General features: G+C 43.0%; 1 protein-coding gene across 1 annotated transcript; it reads right to left on the reverse strand.

The window, feature by feature from the left end:
• Positions 1 to 8,044: 8,044 nt before the first annotated feature.
• Positions 8,045 to 17,427, reverse strand: ANKRD1 (ankyrin repeat domain 1). The gene is made up of 9 exons (XM_007080080.3): positions 17,196 to 17,427; positions 16,339 to 16,518; positions 15,311 to 15,448; positions 15,074 to 15,181; positions 13,512 to 13,610; positions 11,857 to 11,955; positions 11,550 to 11,648; positions 11,313 to 11,411; positions 8,045 to 8,748 (listed from the first exon to the last, which is right to left on the reverse strand). Exons 1-9 carry the CDS (start codon positions 17,220 to 17,222, stop codon positions 8,638 to 8,640), a joined length of 960 nt encoding a protein of 319 aa, XP_007080142.1. The 5' UTR covers positions 17,223 to 17,427; the 3' UTR covers positions 8,045 to 8,637.
• Positions 17,428 to 18,225: the final 798 nt, after the last annotated feature.

The raw sequence follows: 18,225 nt of genomic DNA on the forward strand, positions 1-18,225 counted from the left end.
TGAAAACAATTTTATATTCAAGCCACTAAAATAACAAAACCTAGTGAAGCAGTAAAAAAGAAGACCGCCAGCTTAATAGAATTTTGATATACTTTAAGAGAAAAACAGAGACTGGCTTATTTATTATTTGTATTAAGGATAAACAGCAGGTATAATTGAGTAAGATGCTTCAGTATTTCTGGGCAGTTGGGTGGTTCAGTCTGTTGGGCGTCCGACTTTGGCTCAGGTCACGATCTCACAGTTTGTGAGGTCGGGCTCTGTGCTGACGGCTCAGAGCCTGGAGCCTGCCTCGGATTCTGTGTTTCCCTCTCTCTCTGCTCTCCCTTCCCCCCCCCACCCCCCACCCCCAAAACAAACATTAAAAATAAATGTTTTTTAAGATGTTTTCAATATTTCAAGACTCTTGAAAAATGTTTCTTCTTCATTTAAAAGTACATGCTTTGCTGCTTTACTTGATATACATGGCTTATTATTTTTCAGTCTTATGCAAAAAGTGGTTATCTTGAGGCCTGTTAAGCCATACTAAGGGGTTGGCTGTTAGTCAATCTATTCTTGTTGTAAACCTCTCTCTCATTATATTCATCAAATCAAAGTTCTTCCTAAAAGAAATTGCTGTAAAGGTTGTGGAAGGAGAAAGTGCATGTAAAATCACAGCCTCTTCCTTTGCTGGTTCTTACCTCCATGATGTTCTTGAAATAGAATTCCCTCCTTTAAGTTGAAAGTCCCTAAAAACCTAATACTGATTTTCCTAATAGCAGTATTAAAAATATCTAACCATTGTACTCAACCAACTTTGGAAATAATTTTTTTTTAAGTAGTAGAATCAGTATATTAAGAAGAAGTTGCCTTTTTTTACAAATAATGTGCATTTATGTTATATTGATATGAAGAAAATAAGTGAGAAAAAGAACACTATTGTGAAAGAGGAAAGATAATTTTAAAAAAAGAAAGCTTTCGGGGTGCTTGGGTGGCTCAGTCAGTTAAGTATCTGACTCTTGATTTTGACTCAGGTCATGCATGATCTCTTGTTCATGAGTTTGAACCCCGTGTCAGACTCTGCACTGACAGTAGGGAGCGTGCTTGGGACTCTGTCTCCCTCTCTGCTTCTCCCCCACTCACGTTTATTCTCATTCTCTCTCTCTCTCTCTCTCTCTCTCTCTCTCTCTCTCTCTCTCAAAATAAATAAATTTTAAAAAAGAAAGCTTTTGGGGTGCCTGGGCGGCCCAGGCGGTTAAGCGTCCGAGTTTGGCTTAGGTCATGATCTCGCGGTTCGTGAGTTCGAGCCCCTTGTCGGGCTGTGCTGACAGCTCAGAGCCTGGATCCTGCTTCGGATTCTGTGTCTCCCTCTCTCTCTGCCCCTCCCCTACTCATGCTCTGTCTCTGTCTCTCAAAAATGAATAGATGTTAAAAAAAAAAAAAAATTAAAAAAAAAACATTCTGTCAGTCTCACTTACGAATATAGTTGCTAAAGTAAAATATTGGTAAAGAGAAACTATTAAAACAGTATACCATGGCAGGTGAGATTTATTCTAGGAATGTGAGGATATTTCAGTTCTTCTTAATGTACTTTTTCATATTTATTAGTCAAATAAGGAAAATCAGAGTTGTCTTAACGGGTGCCAGAAAGACATTTGATAAAACTTAAAACCCACTCCTGGTTGTAATCATAACCAGGGCAGAACACAAGTAAAAGAATATTTCACACACACACATATGTATGTGTGTCCATATATATTTATATATTGTTTATATTAAGCATGAAGTCTCTAAAGACAAAGCATTTTTGTCTGACTTCCTCTTGAGCAATTTGATGGATTAGTCACCTCCATTCCCCTCCGTAAAACTGATGGCCGCCGCCGCTGAGCCCGTATGCCACAGTCGGCCACTTCCTTGAGTGCCAGTTTGCGCCTCCCTCCACCCCACTTGGATTCTCCGAAAGTTAGGTGTGTGTTTCTTCACAAGTCTGTTTATGCCACTGTGACTAGCGTTGTAAAATAATATACGCTAACTAAACATTATGAAAACTATTGCACTATGAGGAACAAAAAAAAGAATTCCCAGGAAATCCAAGGTGATGCTTTCCCAGGAATTCTTTTTTTGTCTCTCCTAGCACAACAGTTATCACAATTTTTAGTTAACATATATATATATATATATATATATATATATATATATATATATATATATAACATACATAACAAAAGGTGAGCCACTGAAAAACCCTGTAGGGCGCCTGGGTGGCTCAGTCAGTTAAGCATCTGACCTCGGCTCAGGTCATGATCTCACGGTTCCTCAGTCTGAGCCCCACGTCAGGCTCTGTGCCGACAGCTAAGATCCTGGAGACAACTTTGGATTCTGTGCCTTCCTCTCTCTGCGCCCTCCCCCTGCTCGTGCTTGCTCTCTCTCTCAAAAATAAACATCAAAAAAAAAAAAAACCATACCTGCTGTCAAAGTAGGTGTGAACAGGACAACTAGGATTTGGGGGGATCCAGTAAAAATTCCACACTTGGATTGCTTCGCTCAAGTCTTAAGTTCTCTTTCTTCTTTAAAGAGACAGGGACTCAAGAAGACAGCTGTAGATTTCCTATCGGAGGGTCCATACTCCCAAGAACAGGCGCTCATCTTTACAGACCAGCATGTGAGTGTGCATTTATGTATTTTAAACTCAAAATATTTAAGGGGTCGTATGTTCAACCTCTTTTGATGCCCCACCTTAGTCTACTTTTCCAGCCAATGAGTTACGTGTGTCTATTTGCCCCAGTTGCACCAGATATCATAACTGAGGGAAGTTACTGCAGATGTGATTGTCCTCTTCATAAAAGAAGCGACTGGGAAAAGATTAGAAATGCAGGTACTTCTTTGTTTCTGCACGTTTGTTATGTATTTGCAGTTGTGCCCACTTTCTACTTACGCGTAGGTGCTCGTCCTGTTGCAAAATCGGAGGGCGTGCTGGCCGGTCCTGCGAGAACAGCAGGCGGGTTTCCTCTTGAGGTTTATTCTTGTCAGAACATGACGCACTACTGATTTATTGCAACAAAATGACAATACCATAAATAAACGTTCAGCGCAGTGGTCAGTTAGGAACTAAGTGCACCAAAAGGTAATAGTTTTAGTTAATAAGTTACTATAAAATGTCATTTTAAGATGACTCTCTTCACAAAGACACAGATCATGCCTACATAAAAATATATATAGGACCTCTGTGAAGAAAACTCTTTACATGCAATGTTTTTAAAAGCTTACTTATTTTGAGAGAGAGAATCCCAAGCAGGCTCTGCGTGGTCAGCACAGAGTGCAACACAGGGCTCGAACTCACGAACTTTTGAGATCGTGACTTGAGCTGAAATCAAGAGTCGGATGCTTAACTGACAGAGGGAGGCACTCTTTTTTTGCGTGAGGAGGCATTGTTCACCAAAGTCTCCCCCAGAGTATGAATTTAATAAAATCCAAAACAGTGTCTGCATATATTTGCTTCTGTATACGTTTGGATTTTAAACTACATTTTGAAAGAATAAATATGAGAACAGCTAGGAAGTTTCTTAGAAAAACACTGGGAGGGACTTGTATGCCCCGACACTAAAGCGTACAGCAGGACCCTAGTGATTAAAACTGCATGACTGGTGCAAAAATGCATGTAGATCAATGAAAGAGTCGGGAGTTCAGAATGACTCCAAATGTAAGAAGAAATGAGGGACTTTTCAATTCAGTGGCATTGGCACAACTGGTTCCCTATGTGGGAATGGCAGCGCGGCATACCAAGTAAGTGCAAAGACGAGACGTTGCCTGTGTTAAAATCTGAACTTGCTAGTACTTACTGCCTGGGACCTTGCATAAATCACATAACCACTCTGTGCCTCACTTTCTTCATCTATTTTCATACCTGTGGTGCTACTGCAAGGGGTAAGTAGATTTATATTTGTAGAAGGCTCCAAGGAGGATCGGTCGACAGAATTACCTACTCTTTAAGTATCAGCTATTGTTCTATCATTTAGGAAAGAAAAAGCCTAATCCCTATCTTCGCCCCAATATACACCACACTAAATTCAAGCGGATTAAAGAAATTAAAAAAAAAAAAAACTTGTAAAATACTAGAGAAAAGGTGAGTACATTTTTTGTCTAAAACAACCTTGGGTTGGAAGAAACCTAAATGAGGTCATCAAAGCCAGAAATGCGAAGCTTGATTAATTTACATATAAATATAATGTTCTGTTAGAAACGTGCAAACAACTAGGAAAGTGCATTTATAATGCATCTTATAGAGCAGAGAGGTCTAGCATCCTTAGTAAAAGCTTAAAAATGTTTTTAAAAAACATATGCAACATGATAAATGCTATTAGTGTCCGACAGGTCCCTTTGACCAGGCTGATGTACCCCTCCTCCGGCTGCTTCAGATTTGGGCACTAATGGTTGATCTTCACTCTTCCCCAGAGCATTGCCCTTGGGCTGATGGAAGTTACCTTACCCAGGGATGCCTGGGAGGTTTTACACCCCCCACCCCTTGCAGTTGGCCCGAGGCCAATGCCTGACGCAGGGCATTCCCAGCCGGCTTTCTGGCCTCTGTGGCATGATTTATGCTCCTGAGCTGGGATAAGGCTGAGGAGAGACTTCTCCTGAAAGCACATCTCTGCCTGTTTCTTCTTCTGCCCTGTCCTGTTTCCCTTGTTGCCTTCCTAGAGCACGCTCAATAAATCACTGACGCAAGAATCCTCATTCCAAGTGCTGCTTCCAGGGAACCTGACTTAATAGAAAATGCAACAAAGATTGAACCAGAAAAACGCTCAATAAACATGAAGCTGCTGAACTTTCTAAGTAATCAAGGAAAATCCACCAAAAATAGATCTTTTGCTGATCAGGTTGAAAACTAAAAAATTTAGGGGCGCCTGGGTGGGTTAGTCAGTTGAGCATCCGACTTCGGCTCAGGTCATGATCTCACAGCTTGTGAGTTTGAGCCCCGCATCTGGCTCTGTGCTGACAGCTCGGAGCCTGGAGCCTGCTTCAGATTCTGTGTCTCCCCTCTGTCCTACCCCTGCTCACACTCTGTCTCTCTCTCTCTCAAAAATAAATAAACATTAAAAAAATGGAAAAAAAGAAAGATAAAAATGTATAAAATGAAACTTCATGATTTGGGGGAAATTTCTTCTACAAATGTATTTCTTCAGAAATAGCTGCTTAGGTGTAAAGGGTGCCTGCCATCAGGACATTCATTGGACAATGTCTAAAATAATGGGAAATGCCCTCTCTGCCCCCCCCCCCACTCTCTCTCTCTCTCAAATAAATAAACATTAAAATAAAATAATGGGAAAATGGAAACAACCTAAATGCCCAATATAGGCCTAGTTAAGTGATCCATTGTAAATTGAAACATAAGGATACTATCTATATAGATGTGTAGACTAAATTGTTCAATTGAAACCAAAGTTACAAAACTAAATGTACAGTGCCTATGTGTAATGTGCACAGAAATAGCATGAAATAAGGATTATTGGGGGTGTTTGCTTTCTTCATTATTCATTTCTCTAATTGGCTTAATACATGGTGAGTAGGTATTACTTCCTCAAGGGGAGAGAGATTTTTTTCCCCTTGACGGGTAAAGGCAATCCCATAGATGTTAGACACCACTGGACTAAAAACAAAGTTCAACAGGAACCCAGGTGGGGGTGGGGGACTCAGTGTACGTAAGGGTCAAGGATGGCTTTGTGGAAAGAAGACAGCTAACCCGAAGGGGAGGATTGAGGAAAAATGGTGGGGTAGGGTGGGGTGGGAAGGAGAGCCTCCCAGGGAGCTGGCACAGTATATGAAAACAGAAAACCAAGTGCCTGGGTTTTGTAAGAACTGAAAATTCCAGAGCTGAAACTCAGAGTTTAGCTAAGAAAGTGATGAGAAATAGATGAGAATAGGGAGTTAACAGCAGTCAGATTTCAAGGATTTTTGAAAACATTAAGGAGTTTTCATTTCATCCTAAGGGAAACGGGAAGCCGCTGAAGAATTTTAAAGAGGATGACTTGACCAGATTTGCATTTTAGCAAAGTCACTCTGGCCCAAACTTCAAGAACAGACTGGAGGGAAGAGAACCAGAAGCCAGGAGCTGGGCAAGGGGCCATTTGAGTAATCCGGGGGACACTGTGGCCGTCTGAACGTGTGGCTCCTGGGATGGGGGAAGTGGGCAGACTACAGAGCTGCTTAGGATTCTTGGTAAGAAGACTTGGAGGTGGGTTGGAAGAGAGGGGTGAAGAAAAGAGAATCAAGAACTAGCGGGAGTCTGTCGGTCAACGGGACATTCCCTTCACTGAGGAAAACACAAGATGAGAGACAGATTGTGGGCAAGGAGCTGGGTCAGGTGGGAAGAGGAGGAGCTTACAAGTTGACCACCTGTGTGACAGAAACTTGAAAGTTTTGCCTAAAGCGTTTATCTTTTCCATTAACAGAAGGTGACTGAGCTGGCCTTGTTCCAGTGGGACTTACCCATGCTGTTTCTCATGCTCTCTGCCTCTGTGCTACTGGAAATCTCTCTGTGGTGACACGGAAGTGTTTCAACCCTTACCCTCTTCTCCCCTCCCAGCTCTGGCGGGGAGGGGGACTTGAAGGCATCATAGAGAACTTGGTCACATGATAACTCACTAAGTTATGCTGTGGGAGACACCAGTACCAGCAAGAGAACTGTGACTCTCGTCGTAGGTGCTTTACTAGGAAGAAATGGGAGGATGCTGAGCCTTAAGGCAAGACTAGTTAGAGCCAGGACCCTAGCAGGAGGGCAGAGGGATGGCAAAAGGGGATTGATTGAGAGGGAGGGAGACAACGGAGGGACTGAAGCTCCTGATGCCCTTGGAGGTTAGGAGACTAGATACAAAAGACCCAAAAATATTTCAGACTGTCCTCACAACTTAGGTGCCCATGACCAGCTAACTGGGACACCTTCTGGTTGTGGACGGTGCGAGTACACACTCTCAGTGTTAGAGGTAAAGCTGAGGCCGTGTGTTAGTTATGCCATCTGGGATGAGTTTTGAGGGGAGGGGTACCAGTACCAGCGTTTCACGTTGGCCTTCATACATTTCCTAAAGGGCCAGACTTTTCCCATGACCTTGCCCTTGCCTGTGTCTCTCTGCTGTCTGGAACACTGGGCTTGAATGGTTTAGTTTATCCTTCAGACTCCCCTGAAAAGTCTGTAGACATCCCTGCCCTTTGCAGCTGAGACTCTCACAGGACTCTGTTTTTTTACTTCGCTGTACTTACCTCAGACCATTCCTATATATTTCTGGGATTATTTCTTTAATATTTATCTGTTCCAGGAAGGCAGGGCAAGGACCATCCGGTTTTCTCATCACAGGTCTTAGCACCTGGTCCAGCATCTGGCAACAAAATGGCTCCCCTTGAAGGTCAAATAGCATTGACCAGGTGTGTTTCCCCGTGGGCAGCCTCTGACACCAACAGTCGGTGTCCACAATAATCACTAAACCCCAGATTAGCCCTGATGGGAACTTCCTAAAGAGCCCTTGTTTAGCTTGCAGTAATCACTCTGCCCACCAGGGGTCTCTTTCTCCCCATCACTGGGGCCAAAAGAACTCTGGAACACCCCTGTATCTTGACGATGGTTTTCACAGCCTTGTTGCTCTACGTGCTGTTGTGGTGTACCCCCACCTCTGCATCACCTGGGAGCTCATCAGAAATGCAGAGTCCCAGGCCCTGCCCGCAACGGGATGGATCAGAATCTGCATTCTAGCAAGGTGGTCTTGCTTAGACCACTGGCGGTCTGTGTACACATTAAATACTGAGAGGTCCTATTTCACAGGACATTTCTAATCTGAAAAACTCGGAAGAGAAAAAAACACTTCATCGAAATGGCCTTTTTCATCTGGTTCTTTCCCACCACACTCATAGAAGTACTTCGAGGTTCAGAATTTGCTTTTATTATGAATATAAAATAGACATACAACATAATATACATTTACACATTTACACTTCGCAGTCCCTTTCATCTTTTTCGAGCAGATTCAACTCTGCACGGCCCAGCGGTCCACTCCCGCCACTACGCCCCACCCCTTACACTCACAACATTCTCTTCACCTTGGTACCACATGTGACTTGGTAAGAAATACCAGACCCAGGCATAAAACAATTGGCTTTACCGTCCTTCTCACAGAATCCCTTTCATTCTACGGTTTCGTTTCCTGTCACGTCATGCCTTCCGTTGCCTTGAACTTCAGCATTGAAAATTCAGGAGAAAAGAGGGCTGCAATAATCACCCTTGGCTTTTAAAAACACCTTGAAATAGCTTCCACGAGCGAGGCGCACATAAGTAGACACTGACCACATTGCTCGTTAACATGGTTCAAGATCTGCCGGAAGGATCTGAAGTGTTCTATACAAATGAAGCTTTGCTCACCAAATGGATGATTGTGAAGGATCTGAGTATCAGCGGTGTTGAAGTAAATAAATAAATAAATAACCAGGAACAAATAAAAATAGAGTGTGCTTCACTAAGGGACATGTCTATACCTCTAGCCCCGTGCTTTCTCAAAACCTCATTAGGTGCAGCTTTACAACAGGTGGATAGAAGCTGGGTTTTATGACTAGTTGCTCTTCTTTGGGGCCGTGCCCTCAAAATGCCAGTGAACAACGATGAAAGAGGCGTGGTTTCCTTCAGAAGGAGGCCAGGCGACAGGTTTTGTAGGAGTTCTCCTTGAGGCTGTCAAATATTGCTTTGGTTCCATTCTGCCAGTGTAGCACCAGATCCATCGGGGTCTTCCCAGCCTAATCAAAATACATGAGGAAATTTGACTTCCAGATGGGAGGCATTTATAAATTCGCATCCTCTGTGTGTGTGTTTAATGAGGTAATGGATAGGTGTATGCTTTATTGAACTGTTTTATGCTTTCCACTATGAGTGATTTGCGGTTTATATTCAAATCAGCCCTTCACTGTTTCTCACAGTAATGCTTTTGGCATTTCAGATTAGCAATGTTTGTTGTTGTTGTTGTTGTTGTTGTTGTTGTTGTTGTTTTTCCCTGTGGGACTATCCCAGGTTTGGGTAAAAATCCCTGGTCCCTAGGTAGTAAATGGCAAGAGCATGCAAAGTCATTTTGAAATTCACAAAATGGCTCTATGCATCTTCAGGATCCTGCAGAATGGGCACGGGGAAGTGGTGGTCAACAACCAGTTCCGATCAATTTGGAAAATGATTCCCAATTGATAAAAACTGGTGGTAAGTGAGCTGCTTTGACACCCTGGCTGGTGTCCTCAGGTACCCTTCAGAACGATTACTGCTCAGAGGGGTAGAGTTTTCACAACTGCTCAGAAGTTACATTGGGATCTCCCAGGAAATTTCATTTTTTCTTGGAGGTGACATCAACAGTGTGGAAGTAACTTTTGAGACCAAAATTCCTTGTCCCTTATGCATGTGTCTCAAGACATTTATAAAAAGGAAAACCATGTCACTTCTCAATTCTTGCCTTTAAATATGAGAAGTCTCAAATTTTTCCACCTCTATTCATTTGGAAGTCTCTCTAACTCAGAGACGGTAACTCAGACACTGGCAGCTTTGAGATGCAAATCAGTCTAGAGACCTGTTTTGTTTGGGCCCAACCAGAGTTTAGATTTTTTTTTAAAAGCTGGACATAATTGGCAACAGTTGGAAATTAGATTTCCCAACTGACTTTGTGAGCTCTCTGAAGAAATCAGAAGAATTGGTAGCATGATCCCTGTGGATCCACAGAGCAGCAATGGACTGGGCTAGGGACAAGCCCTTTAAAGTTTTGTGCACAGACTCCTGCAGCCGCCATTTAAGTAATTTAGGTGCTCTGCTGCCATGTACTTATTTGAACTAGTGGCCCTGTAACCTTGATTTTGGAACTTCCCACCTCTGTAGCATCTTCCTTGAGAAACACTCTCACGGACACGTGATGGCGGAGTTTTGGACAACAATAGAATAATGTATTGTGTGTCATTTCCAGTTCCCTTCAAGATGGTGTCCAATGGCTCACAGGTCCATTGGGCAACATCCAGCCATTGGGCCAATGACATTAATCGTTTCTGGGCGCTTATGCTGTGGTCTGATAATTCAGAACCGTTGGTATATTTTGGGCTATTCTTCCATGAGTTCCTTCAACTCTTCTCTGTTAGAATTTATCTTCTAATTTTCTAGCTACTTACACAGTCTCCCCAAATATGTACGCTATTTCTTTCTGCTGGTAGTGTCTCACTGCCTAAACGAAATCATTTTTTCTGCAGTTTCAGAGATCTCATTAAATCTCTTTTTCTGGTAATTTATTTACATTATTAGATAAGACCAATCTCACTATCAAGGGAGCCTACTATTAATCCCATCCAAGCAGTCTCTATTTACTGCTTTTATCTTTTGTTCTTATCACCGAGACAGTTTTGTGGGTTTTTTTTTTTTTTTAATGATAAAATATTCCTCTCGGTCTCATAGTAACACAATAAGGGGAAGAAATTATTCACAGTATATGATGACTGGGGTTTTCTTTTCCTTCTTTGTAAAGTGATTCTCCACCAAATCTTTCAAATTATTTCTTTAGTAATTTATATCCATTCCTCTCAGTGGTATTTTTAAAGCTTATATTAGATGATGTTTGTCTGGAAATTGGGACCATGAGAAAAAGTTGGTTCTATTCCCTGGCTTGCAGATGAAGCTAAATTAACACGTACTTGTAGAAGGGACTTATACGAGCATTTTCAGGGCCTAAATATAGGAAATTATTTTGAGGGATATGCAGATAAACCAAAGTGGAGAATGGATAAAAATTATCTCAAAAATATAGGCAACAGCATGTCTAGCCTTGGAAGAAAGGGGTAGCATGGCATGCTGTTGTAAGGGGTGGGGGTGGGGGAGACTACTCAGAATTACTCCTATTAGATCTTGATTAATTTCAGTTCATTGGCTCTTGGCCACATTGACCGATGTGGAATTTTATCACTTCAGGAATGGCGTCTGTCTTTATACCTGACTACCCCAGGCCTGGCTCAGCCAGGGGTGGCCAAGGCAGATTGGGCTTGGGCTTGGGAGAGGGAACAATTTGACCTGTATTTTCAAGACCAAATTTTAAAAGAATCACCAGACACTATACCAGCGCCAAAACAGTCATGGCGGGCTACACCCATCTCTGACCAGGTGACCTTGCCAAGGTTAGCAGTGTCTTCATGGCAACGTTAGCAACGTTGTTACAGGGCATTTAAACATCAAAAGGCTGCCCCCAACCCTGAAATCGTACAGCTGTGGGACTATTTTCAAGTACATGAGATATGTTTTTGTTAAGAAGAAAGCCCCCAAGCAGGAACGGCTTAGTTCAGGTACTTACACAATTCTTGATGTTGAGGTCAGCCCCGTACATAATTAGGAGTCTGATCATCTTGTAACGGTTCAGCCTCACGGCGTCGTGCAGAGGGGTATCTCCTTCCTAGAGAAGCAGAGTCAACAGGCTAAAGGTGGACCTGAGGCCAGGAAGTGAGTCCCACAAGGGCACCTAGCTTGGGGAGGGATTCCAGATAAGTGAGGGACGAAGTTGCAGGAGGCGGAGCTTGGCCCAGGTACTCACTCGGTCTTTGGCGTTGAGGTCTGCTTCACAGGCGATGAGATGCTCTGCACACTCGTAGTGACCGGTCCTCACCGCCACGTGCAGTGCTGTGCTGAGCAACTGGGAAATTGAAGAATGCAACCGATTCGCTGGGTGCGGGGACAGAGGCCATCCCAGACCCCAAAGCATGTGGGAGGGGGACAAGTGGCCACTCTGGTGTCCCACACAGCCTGAGCTTCCAGCTGACCCAAACAGTGAGGTGGCTTTGGGAAAGAAAGGGGAAGGGGAGGAAGGTGGTGGAGGGGAGGAGCAAGAAGAGGAGAAATACCTTATCCCGAGCACTGATTTTTGCTCCTTTGTTCAGCAGCAATTTTAAGACATCCAGGTTTCCTCCGCGGCTTGCCCAGTGGATGGCTGTGGATTCAAGCTATAGCAGAAGGTAAAGGGGTGCGACTTAATGTAAAGAAGAACTGGTCAGAGGAATTAGTGCTTGGTTCTGAGGGCCAGAAATACCCGATTTGCTAAGGCATCCATGGTGACACTGGATTGTCCCCCTCTGGGTTGCTAATTCTAAGTATTGTAGCAGAAGGCTCTGGCCAGATGCATTCGCTAAACTGGACGTGTGTGGACGTGAGTGTATGCAGTCCTATGTGTGTATCTGTGTGCATGTATTTGCATCGTTAGAAAACTCAAATCTAACAAATCTTTTTTCTTTCTTTTTTTTTTTTTTTTTTTTGGTAAAAGCATAAAAACTACAACTTGTAGAGAATTTCCACTTGCCAGAAAGGTGCTACACACTTTCAATGGGTTGGTCCTCCCAGCAGGTGTGACTGCCCTCATGTTGCAGGTGAGCAAACCAAGTCTCCCAAATAGTCAAGTTTTTTGCCCGAGGAAGCGCAGTTAGCAAGTATCAGAATAGATATTCAAACCCACATCTGCCCGGAACTTTCAGCCACTTTTGCCAAATAGACTCAGAAGTTCTAGACAAACGCATTTTAAAATTCTGGCAGAATGCAAGTAGTCCCTTCCAAGATTTTAATCTGGAGCTGTCACCTCTTCCTGTGTCCCTGTTGTTTTGTCTCATCTCTTGCTGGTTCTCTGCTGTCATCTGCACCAGCACAGCCTCTGTAACTCAGCTGCCACCGCCGGTGGTCACTGCACACTGCCCTTACTCTTAAGAGCTGCCCTCTTCCCCACTCTGGTATATTCCTGGCCTTCCAAATCACACACTCAAGAATTTGAGCGTCTTTTCATGCAAACTTTATTTATTTTTTATTGTTTTTCTGTGTGTTCGTCTTTTGGGTTCAATTTCGTTCAAGTTCTTTGGACTTTTTCTTTTTTTTTAATATCCCTTTTCCACTTTGCTATAAAGTCAAATTGAGTTGCATTTAAATAAATAAAGCCTATTCCCAGCTCAATCTGCAGTTCATGAAATATGCTGTCTGCTGGTCTTTGTAGAAATCACAGTGGTTGAGTTATTGAGGTCTGAATAGCAGCTACTTTCCATAGATGCAGTTCATTCCGTAGGCAGTTTAGCCCCCAACCTCACTGATGGCATCTATCATATAAGGTGTACAGCTAGAGAATTCTGACACATTGCTGGCAGCCACGGGGCCATGAGCAGACTGCCGTGGATAATGGAAGGACAGGGACACTGAGAGGCAAGTGCTGACTGTATTACTTCTCAGTAATACTACTGACTTGATACTGACCCAACTCTCTGATGAGGATATTGAATTCCGTGCAGAGGCTTTCACTTCCTTCTTTTCCCTGGAACACTCCTCTGCTTTTCAGTATGTATGGAAAATACTTTCCACATGACCTAGTCCCATCTCCCAACTTCCCTTTGTATGGAGAAATGAGCTTTCGCCCTGTTCTCTCAGATCAATTTTCAATCCAATCAACCCCGTTTTTCATTGTAGGTTTTCATGAGCGTATAGTCTACTTATTTTGGCTCATTTCCAAACAAAGAAATATATTTACCATATCACGGAATTCGATCTGGGCTCCAGCTTCCATTAACTTCTCCACAATTGCCAAGTGTCCTTCTAAGCAGGCTCTGTGAAGGGCTGTCCGTTTATACTGTCAGAATAGAGATTTAAAAAGAGAGACAGCGATGCATATAAAAATGAGCATAAATCCTTCTAAGGGCTGTGGAGCTGGGGACTCCAGTGACCTAATTAATAGAAACTCGAGTGCTTCTTTTGGAATTAGAAATGTCAAATTTACTAAAATTGCAGAACTAGAACAATTATCCTACAAATGAGGTTTGAGTTTCCTACAGGTACATTTCTAAGCCCTCAGAGGTCTATGTGGAGGGATATGAATTTAAAGTTCAAAACTACCTACATGCCGACATTTCCCTTTCTTGAATTCTGTGCCTTCATTGTTTGTGTAGAATTTGCCATGCAGATCAGATGGCTTTCTTCCATCTGGGACTGTTGCTAGGTTGAATATCAAAAAGCATTCAATTCTTTTTTAAGAGATTGGGGGGAGGGTTAAGCCTCTGACTTCGGCTCAGGTCATGATCTTGTGGTTCGTGGGTTCAAGCCCCATGTCAGGCTCTGTGCTGACAGTTCAGAGCCTGGAGCCTGCTTCTGATTCTGTGTCTCCCTCTCTCTCTGTTCCTCCCCTACTCACGCTCTCTCTCTCTCTCTCTCCCTCAAAAATAAATAAACATTAAAAAACAATTTAAAAAAAATGGAGGAGTCATTTTTAGTTCACCTCCTGAAATGATTCTCCAGCCGGGAAAGGATGCAAAAAGGAGTAGAAGAAGGCTTTGTATGAATGGATTCATAGCCTATTTGGCCTAGAACAATTGTTGGCATTATTCACTCCAGTGTGCTCTATTTACAGATAAGAAAACTGAGGTCTAGAAAAAGCAAATTAGCTGCCAAAAATCAAATAGCCAAGTAGTGAAAGAGCCACCACTTGAACTCCAGTCCACAGATTCCTTGTGTAAGGCTGATGTGTTTGGGTCCAATCAAGGATGATGCTGAGGTGCCTGGGTGGCTCAGACAGTTAAGTGTCCAACCCTCGGTTTCAGCTCAGGTCATGCATGATCTCATGGTTTGTGAGCTCGCGCCCCATATCAGTCTCTGAGCTGACAGTGCAGAGCCTGTTTGGGAATCTCTCTCTGCCCCTCCCCCACTTGCACACATGCTCTCTCTCTCTCTCTCTCAAAATAAATAAATAAACAAAAAAGTTATTAAAAAAAAAAAAAAGATGATGCTGTTATGTATTTCTCCAAAAGGGATTCGTTGGCCCTGCCTTATTAAAAGACTATCCCAGGAATATAAAAAGTTATAGACAAACTGAAAAAGCAGTCAGAAGTACCAAAAAAAAGATGCAATCCACAGCGCTAATCCAGCCTCTTTTTTCTGGATTGCCGTGCTATCCTAATATGCTACCCGCATATGTGGTAACAGCTGGGGAAACTGTTTCAGGTGGATTGGTTTTTGGCATCATGTTAGCAAGGCTGAAGTTAAGCATAAGAAACACAAAATTAATGAGCTGGATTTTGCAGCGCTTTGTGTAAGCCTTACCTCATCACAGACATCTGGATTGTTCTTGTCTGACAAGAATTTTTCTACTACTGGCAGCTTATTCTCCAGGGCAGCCTTCAGGAACCTAGGTACATCCACAGGTTCCGTCTAAAGCCAAAAAAATAACGTGAGAGTTACCGCGAGCTTTCCAGCATTCGCCCAAACCCTCCACAGATATTTCTTCCCCTGTAGCATAATGCCAGACGTGTAGTACCACAAAAAGCAGACAGTCCTTACAATGATTTCAGGTTCAGGTTCCTTCACGACCGAAACTTTAGTCTTCCTGTATTTTTTCCTTTTCTTCAGCTGAATGATTATTTCAAGGTCTTCTAAATTTTCAAGCTTTGATCTTTGTTCTAGTTTTTTCTTCTTGAGCTAAAAAAGAAATCCATATTTCAAAATATGGTGAGTTCTACTGACAGGCATTCTGGTTGTGTCTAAACAAAATTGTGCAAGGTCTGAGAGAAGTATGTGAACAGTTTGAGCAAAAAAAGAGAAGAAACAAAACAACTTTAAAACTAATCTTTGATTTTGACTTAGTGACTTCTTACTCAAGTATTTGGGGTCTAATCTTTCAGCTAATTGCCTTCACCTTCGTATCTCTTGTTTGTAGTTTTTGACTAATTGGAGATAGGATCTAGTCTATAAGTGACGATCTTGTAACCCTTTCCATAAACAAACCCCAGATTTCTGTAGACTTTTTTATTTAACTCAAAAGAATCCAACAGTAAGCATTAAGCCCTGAAATATCAATGCCAATCTCTTTCAGGTGGCTTAGTAAGAAACCGACTGTCCTGGGACTACTGCTAACTAATGCATGCTTTTTCTGTGATTAGTAAGCGATGCAAATTCACCCAGCAACACAGAATTTGTCAACACAGATAGTAAACGCAGCCAAACAATGATTCATGGACCACAAGCCACATTACTGAGAAAAAGAGGTCTCTCTTGCTTCGGACTACCTAGACCGTGTATGACATCAGAAAGTCACTGGACATGTTTCTCTTTCCAAGTCTTTCAAGCAGAAGATGATCATAGAACAGTCTGTCATTGATTTGGAATCCAGAGGTCATAGTCTTGCTAAAGAATTAGTTCCTACAACCTGTCCTATAAAAGTTGCCTCTTTATGGATTTGAATTTGGCGGAGAAACATCTTTGGAACGGCTGCTTTTATTTGGTTCTCTCTTTTCTCCTTCCTGCCTGGCACCTCTTTCCTCTGTCCCGTCCCCAACTTCCCATTAGTGGAATCCAGGGAATCTCCTTACCTCTGCCTCTCGCTCTTTCTCAATCTTCCACTGCTGTTCCCCCAGGCTCAGGGAGTGGGCTGGAAGTGTTTTCAGGTCCTCTTGTTTCTCTACAGTAACAGCAGCTTCATACTCCCCATCTCTGAAATCCTCAGGAAGGAACTCCCCAGTCTCTCCGCTGTTGTTCTTCTTCCCCGTAACCTATGAGGGAAGAAAACTGTAGTGTCAAAAGGAGCAAGACCTGTCCTGGAGTCATTCTTCAAAGAGGATGCTGCAGGAGGGCTCTGGTCCTCCCTGGCTGGTGACAGCCTCCTCTGTGAGATGTGCTTTCAGATCCCGGGCTGGGACACACTGCGGCAGGATTCTAGGATTACCTTCAGGTGATCGTCCTCTTCTCTAGCTAAATCAAGGCTTAGATTAGGTTGATATGTTTAAACCCACTTTGAACCCACTCAATCCCATTTCTCCTAGGAAAACTGCCACCCCTCCATGATTATTTAAAATTCTTCCGTGATTATTTAAAATTCCTCCATTCATAATTTCTTCCAATTCTTCCATGACATTTGGCCTTGAGTTGTAAAGTTTCCAGACATATCCTCACAATAAAACTTCTCCCCTGAGGCATCCTCATACCTGCCTGTGAATCTGCGCTTTGGTAAGAAAACCAAAGGAGAAGACAATAAATCGGAAATAGAGAACTCATTACTACCAGCTCCATTTTTCCAGTTTCACTTATTTCATCACATAAGCCAACCATTTTCCGTAGATGACATCAGAGTCCCTGTGCATCATGCCTGAATAAAAGGACATTTCTATTTTCAAATACAAATCAAGACCGAACTGATTTTCACTGCGAAATGATAACGTGTCTTACGTACCAGCTCTTCTACCTTCATCACCATCATGTCTGCCTGAGGTTCGGTTTGTCTGTGTGTTTATTCCCCCGTGGAATGAATCCCTTGAGTCGGCCCTGCCGAGCCCCTCCACCCCGGCCAGCTTATATAGCGAGGGCTGGGTGAGATAATCTTCCAACCTGGGAACCCAAGTAACAGCCCGGCCCCCACCCGTGGCCAACTCAGAGGCAGGTGAATTTTCATTCCAGACTCAGTGTCTGGGAAGCCGAAGAGGGAGGGGATGACCAGTAACCCCACTTAATATGTGAATCAGGAAGAAATGTGAGAGGGCCATTCCTTTGGCGGTGACCACACCGCTCAGCAATGCGAGCCATCTATTTATCGAGAAGCCAGGGGACAGCTGTCTGTTGCTATTGCACCACAGCACTGCTCCTGTTCCTTCTTTGTCAGCTTTCATATGACTAACCCTATCAAGAAAATGTAAATGCCCTGCATATCACACTGCCAATAATATCTTGCTGATAACCAGACTTATCAACACTTCACTTGGGGGAAGTGTTGCTTCAGGACATCCTATTCGTGGGTAAACAGTCTGAGAGGAAAGGATCCGGGGTTCTAATGGCCCTTGTCTATATCTGTTTGGAATTCTCTGGAGTGATGTCTGGGGCTAAAAAGGCCCCATGACATGCCATCTTACCATCATTGTAAGAAATTGAAAGCATTCAGTGATGCACTTTTATTTCATGGTGTCACTGGCCATAATTAGCACATTACGTGCTCGCTGTCATCTAAAACTGCATACTTACCGGAGTCTTTTTGATTCAGATGGTCCCAAGAAAGATTATAGGAGATCAGTATTAGCAATGGCATGGTGTCGATTAGGTCATAGAGCCGAAGTTCTCAGATGCTATCGGTAAAACACACGCCTGTGGGAGCTTGTCAAAAATGCAGATCCCCTGGCCCCACTCCAGGCATTCTGAATTGATTTATGATGGGTCCTAGGAACCTGCATTTTTCAAAGCACCCATATAACTCTGATGCATCAGGCTTTGAG

This window comes from Panthera tigris, chromosome D2 (genome assembly GCF_018350195.1).
Source record: "Panthera tigris isolate Pti1 chromosome D2, P.tigris_Pti1_mat1.1, whole genome shotgun sequence".
NCBI classification, from domain to species: Eukaryota; Metazoa; Chordata; class Mammalia; order Carnivora; family Felidae; genus Panthera; species Panthera tigris.